Source organism: Trichomycterus rosablanca, chromosome 4 (assembly GCF_030014385.1).
Source record: "Trichomycterus rosablanca isolate fTriRos1 chromosome 4, fTriRos1.hap1, whole genome shotgun sequence".
Lineage (NCBI taxonomy): Eukaryota > Metazoa > Chordata > Actinopteri > Siluriformes > Trichomycteridae > Trichomycterus > Trichomycterus rosablanca.
The window spans coordinates 45465351-45481501 of NC_085991.1; the positions used below are offsets into that span (position 1 = coordinate 45465351).

The 16151-nt window shown below is 41.7% G+C and overlaps 1 protein-coding gene across 1 annotated transcript in view; it reads left to right on the top strand.

Moving 5' to 3' along the window:
• The first annotated feature begins 859 nt into the window (after positions 1-859).
• Positions 860-16151, top strand: part of LOC134312448 (phosphatase and actin regulator 1) — a 119077-nt gene continuing 103785 nt past the window's right edge. The window contains exon 1 of the mRNA XM_062994404.1: positions 860-1179. Coding sequence (XP_062850474.1) covers positions 1077-1179 — 103 coding nt within the window. The 5' untranslated portion in view covers positions 860-1076. The remainder of the gene's footprint in view (positions 1180-16151) is intronic.

Genomic DNA, 16151 nt, shown 5'->3' on the forward strand with positions numbered 1-16151 from the left:
TCCCAGAGTCCAAAGACATTAAAATGAGGTGAATTGGAGATACTAAATTGTCCAAGACTGTGTTCAATATAACCTTGTGAACTGATGAACCTTGTGTAATGAGTATGTACCGTTCCTGTCATGAATGTAATCCCAAGTTCCATGAAACACCTTGACGGTGCGGCTTGGACACATCGTCAGTGATGAACCCAGGGTCATTGGGTGTTTCTGGTCTTAAATCATCAGACACCCTCACCTGGGCGACCCAACCGAGGGTGACCAGTCCCCGGTTTGTGTCCAAGCAGCGCGCTACTCCATACATCTCCCCTCTTGATCCACAGCCACCTTGAGGCTTTTTCGGCAGCCTCACTGATGTTTCTGGTGGCTCTTCGTTCTAGCAACCCTCTGATGCCAAGGAGCTTGAATGCCCGGTGCACAGATTGCCCCAGGAAACCTCTGCAGCCCACCTCAATTGGTTCACAGCGGGCTCGCCAGCCACTCTCTCTACAGGCCTCTACCAGCTCCATGTATACTCCAATAAACAAACAACAAACATTATAAAATGAAATAGACTTATTTATTCAGAGAATAAGAACAGTTGCAAAACATTTTAACTTTTGACTTGAACTGAATGATCTGTTTGTGCTTTTATATTTGACTCTCACCAGCTCGTCTGGGATATAAAAGGGAAATAAAAGATAAACTGCATTAGTACTAAACCCAGAATCAGACCAATAAAACAACAGGAGTGGATCAAATAAATAATGCATGAATAAAAGGTTGGAGTTGCAGTGGATGTTGGATGACTTATATAAGCAGGTGCATCAGAAGCATTAGTCTAATGCACTGCATTTATTTATTTATAATCCGCATGCTCGGGCTGCTGATATTTGGATTTTCCGGTTGTGGGCGGGTTCCGCTCTCGGTTTCTCTCTCTCTGTCTCTCTCTCTCTCTCTCTCTCTCTCTCTCACGCGTTCTTAGTTTCTTCTCTGTATTTGTTTTTGTCATTTACACCGAGAGCTGCGTCCTCCTCCTCCTCCTCCTCTCCCGGCTGCTCCTCCTGCGCTCGTGTGTCCGCTCCGCGCCTCGCGCCTCTATGGCGGATTCCCCGGCGGAGCGCGCGCCTGTGCGGAGAGCGCGAGCCAAGAGCGACCCGCCGCACTTCGCCGAGCCGGCCATCACCTACAGCTTTAAAACCGGTAAGAACCGCTGCTGTGTTTACTGGTTTTACACCGTGCGTATGCTGCACATGGGCTGTTTGCATGCTTTGCTTTGCGTCGCGCGGTCTGACTGATTAGGATGATTAGAATCGGATTCAGAGTTTGTGGGGTTTTAACTGTGCATTATGTGTATAAGTCTGGTGCAAGTCAATAACGAAACAACCAGAAATGCAAGAAAGAGGACCGTTAGTGCAAGCCAGTGGTGTGGTGTAACTACTCGCACTGGGATCTGTCGGAATTGGGCCCACGAACATCTGCATGTTTAAGTGTTTGGGCACATTTACACCCATGTGTCATAAGAGGATTCGATCAATTAAAACGTGCATTACCAGCGAACACCACAGTTCAGGCCAGGAGCACACCCCAAACAGGGTGCCAGTCTATCTCAGGTCCAGTTTAGAGCAGCCAATCCACCTACTGCATGCTTTTGAGATGAGATGAAACCTAAGCATCTGATGGAGAACATTCCAAACTTGTCACAGACAGTAAACTGTCCCACTTTATAAAAATCACTAACATTTAATCAAAGAAATTGTCATTTATTTATGTATTTATTCATTCATCCTCATTAACAACTTTGTTCTGATCAGGGTTGCAATAGGCAATTTAGAGTAGCCAATCCACCTACTGCATGTTTTTGAGATGGGACAAAACCTGTTGCATTTGGTGGAGAACATACCAAACTTGTCACAGACAGTAAACTGTCACACTTCATAAACATCACTAACATTTAATCAAAGAAATGTCATTAATTAATTAATTTATTTAATCATTTATCCTCGTTAATGTCTTTATTCTGATCATTATCTTTATTATGTTTTTAAGCTCGATGGAGAACATACCAAACTTGTCACAGACAGTAAACTGTCACACTTCATAAACATCACTAACATTTAATCAAAGAAATTGTCATTTATTTATGTATTTATTCATTCATCCTCATTAACAACTTTGTTCTGATCAGGGTTGCAATAGGCAATTTAGAGTAGCCAATCCACCTACTGCATGTTTTTGAGATGGGACAAAACCTGTTGCATTTGGTGGAGAACATACCAAACTTGTCACAGACAGTAAACTGTCACACTTCATAAACATCACTAACATTTAATCAAAGAAATGTCATTAATTAATTAATTTATTTAATCATTTATCCTCGTTAATGTCTTTATTCTGATCATTATCTTTATTATGTTTTTAAGCTCGATGGAGAACATACCAAACTTGTCACAGACAGTAAACTGTCACACTTCATAAACATCACTAACATTTAATCAAATAAATTGTCATTTATTTATGTATTTATTCATTCATCCTCATTAACAACTTTGTTCTGATCAGGGTTGCAATAGGCAATTTAGAGTAGCCAATCCACCTACTGCATGTTTTTGAGATGGGACAAAACCTGTTGCATTTGGTGGAGAACATACCAAACTTGTCACAGACAGTAAACTGTCACACTTCATAAACATCACTAACATTTAATCAAAGAAATGTCATTAATTAATTAATTTATTTATTCATTTATCCTCATTAAGGTCTTTATTCTGATCATTATCTTTATTATGTTTTTAAGATAGGACAAAACCTAAGCATTTGATGGAGAACATACCAAACTTGTCACAGAGAGTAAACTGTCACACTTCATAAACATCACTAACATTTAATCAAAGAAATGTCATTAATTAATTCATTTAATTATTAACTTATCCTCATTAATGTCTTTATTATGATCATTATCTTTATTATGTTTTTAAGCATGATGGAGAACATACCAAACTTGTCACAGACCATGAACTGTCAGATTTTATAAACATCATCCATTACATATAATTAAGTAAACTGTTTATTTATTTATTTATTTATTCATTTGGGTTAATTAAATCATCCTCATTAACATCTTTATTCTGATCAAGGTTGCAGTAGGTCCAGAGCCAAAGCAGGAACACACACTGAACAGAGTGCCTGTCTCTCGCAGGGCATTAAACTCTCACACATCTATTGGCGATTTAGAGTCACTAATCCACCTACTGCATGTTTTTGAGATGGGACAAAACCTAAGCATTTGATGGAGAACATACCAAACTTATCACAGACAGTAAACTGTCACACTTCATAAACATCACTGATATTTAATCATAGAAATGTAATTAATTAATTAATTAATTTATTTATTTATTCATATATTTTCATTATTGTCTTTATTCTAATCATTATCTTTATTATGTTTTTAAGATAGGACAAAACCTAAGCATCTAATGGAGAACATACCAAACTTATCACAGACAGTAAACTGTCCCATTTCATAAACAACACTAACATTTATTTTAAGAAATTGTCATTAGTTTATTAATTAGTTAGTTAAATCATCCTCATTAACATCTTTATTCTGATCAAGGTTGCAGTAGGTCCAGAGCCAAGGCAGGAACACACACTGAACAGGGTGCCTGTCTCTCGCGGGGCATTAAACTCTCACACATCTATAGGCGATTTAGAGTCACTAATCCACCTACTGCATGTTTTTGAGTTGGGACAAAACCTAAACCTATTTGATGGAGAACATACCAAACTTGTCACAGACTGTGAACTGTCAGACTTCATAAACATCATGATTACATTCAATTAAGTAAATTGTTTTAATTCATTCATTTATCTTCATTAACATCTTAATTCGTATCAAGGTTGCAGTGGGTCCAGAGCCTACTCAAAAACAAGGCAGGAACACACCCTGGTTGCCACACCCTGAACAGGGTCCCAATCTCTCGCAGGACATTACACACTCACACATTTACTCAACCACATACACCTATCTGCAGTTTAGAGGAGCCAATCCACCTTTTGCATGTTTTTGAGTTAGGTTAAAACCTAAGCATCTTGTGGAGAACATACCAAACTTGTCAGACAGTGAACTGTCAGACTTTATAAATATTATCCGTTACATTTAATTAGTTTATTATTGTATTCATTAATTTATTCATTCATTTATCTTTATTAACATCTTAATTTGTATCAAGGTTGCAGTGGGCCCAGAGCTTACCCAAAAACAAGGCAGGAACACACAGGGTGCCAGTCTCTCTCTGGGTATTACACTCACATACATCCACACACCTACCCACAATTTGTGGCGATTTCTTGTAGCCAGTCCACCTTCTGCATGTTTTGTGAAGTCGAACCAAAAAGTATTTATATGATGGAGAACATACCAAAGTTATTGACACAGTGACCTGTAATAAAAAAAAAAATGCATTAATTCAGTTATTCATTTATTTATATTTAACGATTCATTTATTTACTTATCTTTATTAACAGCTTCATTTCGGTCAGGGTCACAGTGGGTCCAGAGCAATCCTGATAATATTAGGTGTTTTGCAGAATTCCACCATGGACATGGGACCAGTGCATCACACACACACACACACACACACACACACACACACACTCAGTCATACACTTACACCTAGGGCCAATTTAGAGCAGCCAATCCACCTTCAGCCTTTACCTAAGAGAAAATCTGAGTATCTGAAGAAAACACACATGGAGAACATACCAAACTCATTAACAAACAGTGACCTGTCAATTCATGAACAACAACATTTATTCTTGAATTAATTAATTTTTTATTTATTCACTTATCATCATTAACAGATCATTCTGATCAAGGTGGTGGTGGGGCCTGAGCCTGGGTTCAGATCTGAGCATCGAGTCTTGCCTTTGGTCACTGCCCTGTTTGATCATAGTGAGGAATTTGGCATGTTCTCTCTGTGTCCACTTGGATTTTCTCTGTACTATGGTTTTATTTCATCTCTCCCAACATACAGAAAGCTCAGCCTTGCCTTTTTGTCACTGCATTGTTTGATCAGTGTGAGGAATTTGGCATGTTCTCTCTGTGTCCACTTGGATTTTCTCTGTACTATGGTTCTATTTCATCTCTCCCAACACAGAAATCTCAGCCTTGCCTTTGCTCACTGCCCTGTTTGATCAGTGTGAGGAATTTGGCATGTTCTCTCTGTCCCCACTTGGATTTTCTCTGTACTATGGTTTCATTTCATCTCTCCCAACACGCAGAAAGCTTAGCCTTGCCATTGGTCACTTAATTGTTTGATCAGAGTGAGGAATTTTGCATGTTCTCTCTGTGTTCACTTGTATTTTCTCTGTACAGTGATTTTGTTTCATCTCTCCCAACACACAAAAAGCTCAGCCTTGCTTTTGGTCACTGCCCTGTTTAATCAGTGTGAAAAAATTTGGCATGTTCTTTCTGTATCCACTGGATTTTCTCTGTATTATGGTTTAATTTCATCTCTCCCAACAAACAGAAAGCTTAGCCTTGCCTTTGGTCACTGCCTTGTTCGATCAGTGTGAGAAATTTGGCATGTTCTCTCTGTCTCCTCTTGGATTTTCTCTGTACTATGGTTGTATTTCATCTCTCCCAACATGCAGAAAGCTTAGCCTTGCCTTTGGTCAATGCACTGTTTGATCGGTGTGAGGAATTTGGCATGTTCTCTCTGTGTCCACTTGAATCTTTTTCTGTACTATGGTTCTATTTCATCTCTCTCAACACAGAAAGCTCAGCCTTACCTTTGCTCACTGCCCTGTTTGATCATAGTGAGGGATTTGGCATGTTCTCTCTGTGTCCACTTGAATCTTTTTCTGTACTATGGTTCTATTTCATCTCTCCAAACATGCAGAAAACTTAGCCTTGCCTTTGGTCACTGCACTGTTTAATCAGTGTGATGAATTTGGCATGTTCTCTATGTGTCCACTTGTATTTTCTCTGTACTATGGTTTTATTTCATCTGTCCCAACACACAGAAAGCTTAGCCTTGCCTTTGGTCACTGCACTGTTTGATCCTAGTGAGGAATTTGGCATGTTCTCTCTGTCCCCGCTTGGATTTTCTCTGTACTATGGTTCTATTTCATCTCTCTCAACACAGAAAGCTCAGCCTTACCTTTGCTCACTGCCCTGTTTGATCATAGTGAGGGATTTGGCATGTTCTCTCTGTGTCCACTTGGATTTTCTCTGTGCGATGGTTGTATTTCATCTCTCCCAACATGCAGAAGGCTTACTGTCTACTCCAAATTTCCCTTGAGCGAGTGTTTGTGTGGGTGTGTGTTGCCCTGCAACGGATTGGCGCCCTGTCAAGGGTGTATTTTTTTTTTCCATTGCATTGAGTGTTTCCGGTGCCAGACATACCGCAAGCCTGATCAGGATCAAGCAGTTATTAAAAATGAATTAATCTACATTGTAATTTGTGGAATTCGATTTTAGATATGGCATACTTGCTTTCGAGGGTTCGTTACAACTTCAGGCCTTTTATAGCCCGTTATGTAAAGTGCCCATGCTTCACGGCATGCGATTGAACTCTACTCGATACCCACGCGAGATTAAGCCGGTGAATGTGGGTGGCAACCCGTATTTAATCTCGTCAGCTGTTCAAGCTCTTCAGATTCCTCAGATCTGAGCAGGGTACCAAAACTGTTACCAGAGCTACGATACGGTGTGTTTCTTCTGCCTTGTTGCCATGGTGACGTGGCGTCATCATTTTCTGGCTGAGTCAGATCTTTGCCTGGCACAAACACTGTACTCCATACAGTAGCTACAACTCACTGACTGCACGCTCACTAATGTGGGCTGCAAATACTCAGCTGCTGCATTTCTGTGGTGCATTTGTGTTGCGTGAGATCAGATTACGTTTGTCTGATGCCAGCTGGTCATTTTTATACCTTTATTTCTTTAAATGCCATGTTATGCAGTGAGAGTAAAAGTAGCTTTTGTTGCACCACGGGCCTGAAACAGTTACCGCCTAGAGTGTACGTGAACCGACTTCTAAATGGGCCTGATTGTGGGCAGGGTGGGGTGAGTAGAGTCGGTGCACGTTGGAAACATGTGCCAGAGACACTATTTCTTTCCAGACAGAAGTAAGGGAGTGCATTTATACAGTTACACTGCATGTTCAAAAGTATATGGACATCTCTTTTCAGTGGTTTGAATGACTGTACACCCGTTGTTTACATGTGGGTAAAATCATTCATTGATTAATTAACTGTCTGTTTTACTACCGCTTTATATTATTCAGAGTCAAGGTGGGTCCAGTTTACTTGGCGAAAGGTTGGAAACACCCAGACTGGTCGCCAGTCCATCACAGGGCAAACATACACACACACACACACACATTCACACCTAGGGCAATTTTAGTAGCATGTCTTTAGACTGTGGAAGGAAAGTCCACGCAGAAAAGCCTGGACAGCTCGACCTGGGAATCAAACCCAGACAACAGTGCTACCCACCAAACCACCCAGTATAAACTCATTTATTCATTTATTCATTGCCTGTTTTACCAATGCTTTATCCTATTTAGGGTTGTGCTGGGTTCTACTGCGTGAAAGGCAGGAAACACCCTGGACAGGTCTCCAGGACCGCTCCACCTGGGAATGAAACCCAGGACCTTGTCGCTGTGAGGCAACAGTGCTACCCACCAGGGGCGTAACTACCGGGGGAGCAGGGGGCTCAGGTGCACTGGGGCCCATGGCTGGAGGGGGCCCTCCACGACATGAACTCAACCCCCCACCGCACTGCCCCCCATTTGTTATTATTATATTACAATATTGTAGCGGCGATATGTGAGTGACATTCAGCTCAGCCATTCAGAACGCAGCACCCGGTTTATACATGTGCGTTTGGACGTTCTGCAGTTAGTTTTGTATAAGGGACTCACCGTATGGCCCCAGCATTGAACCCAATAGGTAGATCGGGTGCTGGAGCTAGGCAGTCTACAGTGTTGTAACGCCACACCTCCACCACCGCACGCAGCAAAAGACCCGTAGCATCCCCGCTGGACGAGCAGCACTCGCAGCGGCTAGGTGAGCCGACCCTCTACTGTAGCAAGTCAAGTCAAGTCAACTTTATTTATATAGCGCTTTTTACAATAGACATTGTCTCAAAGCAACTTTACAAAATCCAGGACCAACAGATACAAAAACCCCTGTTGAGCAAGCAAGTTGAGCAAGCAAGTGGCTAATGCTAGCAGTAAAGTGCGGCGATAACGAAAGTAAAAACACGACAATATTTTCGTTAAGTAAAATATTAAAATAACTAAAAGACAATGAAATATCAGAATACATGTAATTAAAATATACAGTGAGTGCACAGCAAGGGATTTTGGGAATCTGTGTAACCTGCTTAACGTTACTAGACCAATATATATATATATATATATATATATATATATATATATATATATATATATATATATATATATACAGTGTATCACAAAAGTGAGTACACCCCTCACATTTCTGCAGATATTTAAGTATATCTTTTCATGGGACAACACTGACAAAATGACACTTTGACACAATGAAAAGTAGTCTGTGTGCAGCTTATATAACAGTGTAAATTTATTCTTCCCTCAAAATAACTCAATATACAGCCATTAATGTCTAAACCACCGGCAACAAAAGTGAGTACACCCCTAAGAGACTACACCCCTAAATGTCCAAATTGAGCACTGCTTGTCATTTTCCCTCCAAAATGTCATGTGATTTGTTAGTGTTACTAGGTCTCAGGTGTGCATAGGGAGCAGGTGTGTTCAAATTAGTAGTACAGCTCTCACACTCTCTCATACTGGTCACTGAAAGTTCCAACATGGCACCTCATGGCAAAGAACTCTCTGAGGATCTTAAAAGACGAATTGTTGCGCTACATGAAGATGGCCAAGGCTACAAGAAGATTGCCAACACCCTGAAACTGAGCTGCAGCACAGTGGCCAAGATCATCCAGCGTTTTAAAAGAGCAGGGTCCACTCAGAACAGACCTCGCGTTGGTCGTCCAAAGAAGCTGAGTGCACGTGCTCAGCGTCACAGCCAACTGCTGTCTTTGAAAGATAGGCGCAGGAGTGCTGTCAGCATTGCTGCAGAGATTGAAAAGGTGGCGGGTCAGCCTGTCAGTGCTCAGACCATACGCCGCACACTACATCAAATTGGTCTGCATGGCTGTCACCCCAGAAGGAAGCCTCTTCTGAAGTCTCTACACAAGAAAGCCCGCAAACAGTTTGCTGAAGACATGTCAACAAAGGACATGGATTACTGGAACCATGTCCTATGGTCTGATGAGACCAAGATTAATTTGTTTGGTTCAGATGGTCTCAAGCATGTGTGGCAGCAATCAGGTGAGGAGTACAAAGATAAGTGTGTCATGCCTACAGTCAAGCATGGTGGTGGGAATGCCATGGTCTGGGGCTGCATGAGTGCAGCAGGTGTTGGGGAGTTACATTTCATTGAGGGACACATGAACTCCAATATGTACTGTGAAATACTGAAGCAGAGCATGATCCCCTCCCTCCGGAAACTGGGTCGCAGGGCAGTGTTCCAGCATGATAATGACCCCAAACACACCTCTAAGACGACCACTGCTTTATTGAAGAGGCTGAGGGTAAAGGTGATGGACTGGCCAAGCATGTCTCCAGACCTAAACCCAATAGAACATCTTTGGGGCATCCTTAAGCGGAAGGTGGAGGAGCGCAAAGTCTCGAATATCCGCCAGCTCCGTGATGTCGTCATGGAGGAGTGGAAAAGCATTCCAGTGGCAACCTGTGAAGCTCTGGTAAACTCCATGCCCAGGAGAGTTAAGGCAGTTCTGGGAAATAATGGTGGCCACACAAAATATTGACACTTCAGGAACTTTCACTAAGGGGTGTACTCACTTTTGTTGCCGGTGGTTTAGACATTAATGGCTGTATATTGAGTTATTTTGAGGGAGGAATAAATTTACACTGTTATATAAGCTGCACACAGACTACTTTTCATTGTGTCAAAGTGTCATTTTCTCAGTGTTGTCCCATGAAAAGATATACTTAAATATCTGCAGAAATGTGAGGGGTGTACTCACTTTTGTGATACACTGTATATATATATATATATACTGTATATATAGAGGGAGCTCCTAGTTACGCCACTGCTACCCACCAAGCCATCCTGATCAGGGTTGTGACAGGTCTGGTTCTACCTGGAAACACTAGGTGCAAGGCATGAATACCCTGATCAGGGTGGCAATTCATCACATGGCTTTGGCTATTTACATTTTACATTTTCAGCATTCAGCAGGCGCTTTTATCCAAAGTGACTTACAGTACTGTGACAGTATACAGTATAAGCAATTGAGGGTTAAGGGCCTTGCTCAACAGTGGCAACCTGGCAGTAGTGGTGCTTGAACCAGCAACCTTTGGATTACTAGTCCAGTACCTTAACCACTAGGCCACAACTGTCCCTGACTGTCTTACCCCCCTCTCTCACACAAATAGCCAATCATGTCTGCGTAAACACTCAGCCAGCTGATATCACCGCTAAAATCCAGATTAGAATCTAGCATTAACAGACCACTATACCATACAATCGACTAGTAAAAAAAATTACATGTAAAAAGTTTGCAATTTATTCTAGAGCTATTTGGTTGTGCAGCAGTAAATCTCACTAGCCCAACACCTCTGGGATCCAGGGATCGGATCCCCATTGGTTCTACCAACAGGGTGTCTACATACAGGCATGATTGGCTATGTCTGATGGAGAGTGGGTGTCTGAGGCCTTGAGATGGATTGGTGTCTTGTCTGGTGAGGCGTTACTACTTTGCGTTCAGTGATTCTGGAGAAACTGGACCCACCACAACCCTGACCAGGATAAAGAAGGGGTAAAACATGAAAATGAAATGAAATAATGTATTTTAGTACATGGGTCATCCACCTCATATAGCTTTGGTTAGGTCTCAATTGGTTTTGTACAATGTGATAAAGCAGTTTCAGCCCATTGGTCAAAATTCTTTACTGTTCTGCAGGTCAGTTAGAAAGCAGCAGTGTAGCAGTGTAGTCTTGCTACAGATGTTGACCACATTTTTGACCGGGCCCCCAGGAACATAATTTTATTTACTCTTAACACTGGAGTCAGTGTTGCTTTGTCAGGGTGCTTTAACATCTGGCCAGTGGTGGCAGAGTGGTTAAAGTACTGGACTAGTGATCAGAAGGTTCTTGGTTTAAGCTGCTTTATCACCAGTTTAACACTGTTAAATGCCACAAATGTAAATGTAGTCCTTGTTCTGTTGGAAGGCAAACTTTCTTTACCAGTTTAGGCTTTCCACTAGCAGGAAGCTGATTTTACCCAAGATCTTCTTGTTCTGTGCACCTATATATAATCCAATCTTTACCAAATTTCTAGTTCTAGTTTCTGACATGCATTCACATAACGGTATGCTACCACCACTATACAAATTAAGCCTGATTGAATAAATCTGTTCAACATTATTAAATAAAAGATAGTGGTATACAAAAGGTCAATAGTTTGTAATGAAGGTCATTAGAAAAAAAACAAAGAATGAAGGTCAGTTGTATGGATTCAGTCAAAAGTTAAGATCAGCAGTATGGAAACGATCAATGGTTTAAAAATAAAGCTCATTAGTATGGAACTGGGCAATAGTTCAGGATAAGGGTCAGTGGCAGAGCTGTGTTTTGGACACTGTGGGTCAGTCCGAAAACCTAGTGATCTCTCTACATAGACGCATTTTAGTTGATCCTATGTGCACTCCCAAGAGAGAATTCTTAGACACCATAAAATGCCCCTAATGAGGTGCATTAATTTGAAGCTATAAACTGACTGATTATTGAGGGAGCATCAGATGCTTCCTTGGCGGTGAAGGCAATCCCAGCATTCAGTGCGGCACAACTTTTCTCACAAAAAATACAAATATGTTGGACGAATGCAGAGCAACAAACAGTTCTTAAACGTAAATGAATTATCATTAATTTTTAATTTGTATAAACGTGTACAAGTGTCATTTATGTGCAAATTCGGGCTTGTCAGGGAGAGTTTAACTGTTTTCAGTACACAGAGGGAGACGTTAGCTGGCATGCTTCAGGGTTGTGCTGCTTAAGCCTATTGGATTGAATGATCTGAGACTGCAGTGATCTAATCGCCATAATCGCTGTCTAAGTAGTGCATCTGAGTAACCTGCCTTATAAGTTAATGTCTTATTAGAATCCTCTCTACTGTGGCAGCTGCCCAGGTAGGCAGTAGGCAACAAGGCAGCTTACATTTTAATTTCTTACTCCTACTTTATCCTGGTCAGGGTTGTGGTGGGTCCAGTTTTTTCGGACTCACTGGACGCAATGCAGTAACACCTCCCCAGACAGGACACCAATCCATCACAAGCCTCAGACACCCACCCTCCATCCGACATAGCCAATCATATCTGTATGTAGACGGCCAGTAGAACCACTGAGGATTCGAACCCTGGATCCCAGAGGTGTTGGGCTGCACAACCAAACAGCTCTAGAATAAATTGCAAGCATTTCACATGTAATATTTTTTGTACTAGTCGAACGTATGGTGTAGTGGTCTGTTAATGCTAGATTCTAACCTGGATCTTAGCGGTGATATCAGCTGACCGGGCGTCTACACAGACATGATTGGCTATGTCTGTAGGGGTAAGATGGCCAAAGCCCTGTGATGGATTGCCACCTTGATCAGGGTATTCATGCGTTGCGCCCAGTGTTTCCCGGTAGAACCAGACCTGTCACAACAATGATCCGGATGGCTTGGTGGATAGCACTGTCGCCTCACAGGTCCTGGGTTTAATTCCCAGGTGGAGCGGTCTTGGAGACCTTTCCAGGGTGTTTCCTGCTTTTCACCCAGTCGGACCCACCACAACCCTAAATAGAATAAAGCAGTGGTAAAACAGGCAAACCTGCCAAAACCCTGTTAGAACAAAGAAATATGTAGAATTTTTAATGATGCTATAGAAGATCAGTAAGTACATGTTAGTTCTCAGCTTAAGTGCTCAGTAAAGAGGTGATGAAGGTCTCTAATCATCTTTTGAAGACAGTGAGAGACTACGATGTTCTAACAGACAGGGGAAGTTCGTTCCACCACTTGGGTGCCTTTACAGAGACGAGCCTAAGTTCTAGGTTGAGGATCAAGACGAGCGAGACTAGTGGCTCGGAGGAGTGGTACAGTGCGGGGTTTTATTAGACCTCGAAGGTAGCTTGGGGCTGATCCATTTTTGGCTTTGTAGGCGAGCATCAGTGTTTTAAACTGAACACAGGCAGCTACAGGAAGCCAGTGAAGAGAACGCAGCAGAGAAGAGCAAATGAATGGAGTGTACAGGAAAAATTGATTATTTTGGCTCAAGTGTGCAGCTTTGAAGCTGACACACACAATTAGCTTCTCCTACATCTTTCTAAATATTTATGTTATTAGCTGATGCATCACAGATGATTCAACACTATTAGCTGATGCATAATCCTCTCAGTGTGTGTTCCATCAAAGAGCCTATATTTTATACATCATTATGTGTAGTGTTTGTTGTCCTTGTATGCATTGTTCATTAATGACTAGAGGTTCTTGTAGATTATACCTACAGTCTAGAAGTCAGTCCAGATTGCTCTTATGTTAACCCTTTGTTAAAGGAGAAAAATGGAAATAAAACAAATAAGTGGAAGTATTATAAGCGTCATGCAATATTACACAAAAACATTGTTACCCATAATTCATTTTGTAACAGTTGCCCATATAAAGTTGTACTTGATGGACATTATTCACTAAATACAGTTCAAGCAATTGAGGGCCTTGCTCAGGGGCCCAACAGTGGCAACTTGACAATGGTGGGGCTTGAACCTACAACCTTAAGATTACTTGTCCAGTACCTTAACCGCTGAGCTACCACTGCCAACTCAGCTATGATTGATCACTGTAATTTTCTATTTTATTTACATTACTGATATTAGCATTGCACGTACATACACTGATCAGCCATAACATTAAAACCACCTCCTTGTTTCTACACTCACTTTGTAGTTCTACAATTACTGACTGTTGTCCATCTGTTTCTCTGCATGCTTTGTACAGAGCAGGTATTATTTGGGTGGTGGATCATTCTCAGCACTGCAGTGACACTGACATGGTGGTGGTGTGTTAGTGTGTGTTGTGCTGGTATGAGTGGATCAGACACAGCAGCGCTGATGGAGTTTTTAAACACCTCACTGTTACTGCTGGACTGAGAATAGTCCACCAACCAAAAATATCCAGCCAACAGCGCCCCGTGGGCAGCGTCTTGCGATCACTGATGAAGGTCTAGAAGATGACCAACTCAAACAGCAGCAATAGATGAGCGATCGTCTCTGACTTTACATCTACAAGGTGGACCAACTAGGTAGGAGTGTCTAATACAGTGGACAGTGAGTGGACACGGTATTTAAATACTCCAGCAGCGCTGCTGTGTCTGATCCAGTCATACCAGCACAACAAACACTAACACCACCACCACCATGTCAGTGTCACTGCAGTGATGAGAATGATCCACCACCTAAATAATACCTGCTCTGTGGGGGTCCTGTGGGGGTCCTGACCATTGAAGAACAGGGTAAAAGCAGGCTAAAAAGGTATGTAGAAAAATAGATGGACTACAGTCAGTAAAAGTAGAACTACTGATAAAATGGACAGTAAATGTAGAAACAAGGAGGTGGTTTTAATGTTATGGCTGATCAGTGTAGATCATTATAATTACCCATTTCATAATGTTTCATTTCATTCCCAGTTTAACTGGGAAACACTGGGCAGGAGGCAGAAATACTCTGGACAGGGCATCAATCCATCTCAGGACTTTGGTCATTCCCCTGTTCAAATATAGCTAATAACGCCCAGCTGACCTATAGCATCACTGAGATTTAGCCCCGGATGACAGTGGTTGTGGGCTAGCCTAAAAGTCCTCTATGCTACAATTACTTATACTGTGCATTACCTTACATTGATATTAGTAACATGAATAAAAATAGAAAATTACTCTGATCAGTTATGATTGAATCCTGAACAGAACAGAGAGCATCAGTTCATCAAGAGGAATTACACACACTTCCTTACACCCACAACCTACTACTGCCCACAACTACACATTAGAGCCGCTGAGACTGGTTCAGGATGGAGTATATTTGCACATACAGGAATCCATGTACTAGTGTTGGGGTTGGTAATTCATTTTAAATGCGGTCAGTTCGTTCTTTGTGAAGGTCGAACAAGAATTTTGCTTGTGTTGTAAGAGTCTGTTGTCCTTTGGTAGCAAAATACACATCGTTCATTAGCATTCAGCTGTTTCTTGTGCTTCTTGTGCAGATCCTCTATGTACAACCCCAAATCAGAAAAAGTTGGGACTGCTCAACTTCATTTCATTTATTAATAAACATCATTCCTGCATTTCACGCCTGCAACGCATTCCAAAAAAGTTGGGACAGTAAAGCATTTACCACTTTGTAATGTTGACATTCCTTTTCACCACACTGAAAAGACTGTTGGCACCGAGGAGACCAAGTGATTTAGTGTTTCAGCTTTTATTTTATCTCATTCTTCCTGCAAACACGTCTTAAGATGTGCAACAGTACGGGGTCGTTGTTGTCGCATTTTTTGTTTCAAATTTCTCCACAAATTCTCTATTGGGGACAGGTCAGGACTGCAGGCAGGCCAGTCCAGTCCCCATACCCCGCAGCCATGCCTTTGTAATGTGTGCAGCATGTGGTTTTGCATTGTCTTGTTGGAAAATGCATGGACGTCCCTGGAAAAGATGACGTCTTGAAGGCAGCATATGTTGCTCTAAGATCTCAATGTACTTTTCTGCATTAATGCTACCATTACAGAAGTGTAAATGACCTTTGCCAAGGGCACTGACACAGCTCCATACCATGACAGACCCTGGCTTTTGGACTTGTTACTGATAACAGTCTGGATGGTCCTTTTCGTTTGTGGTCCGGAGCACACGGCGTCCTTTTTTTTAAAAAAAAATGGAAACCTGGAATGCTGATTCATCTGACCACAATACACGTTTCCACTGTGTGATGATCCATCCTAGATGCCTCCGAGCCCAGAGAAATCGACGCCGCTTCTGGACATGGTTAACATAAGGCTTCATTTTTGCACAGTAAAGTTTA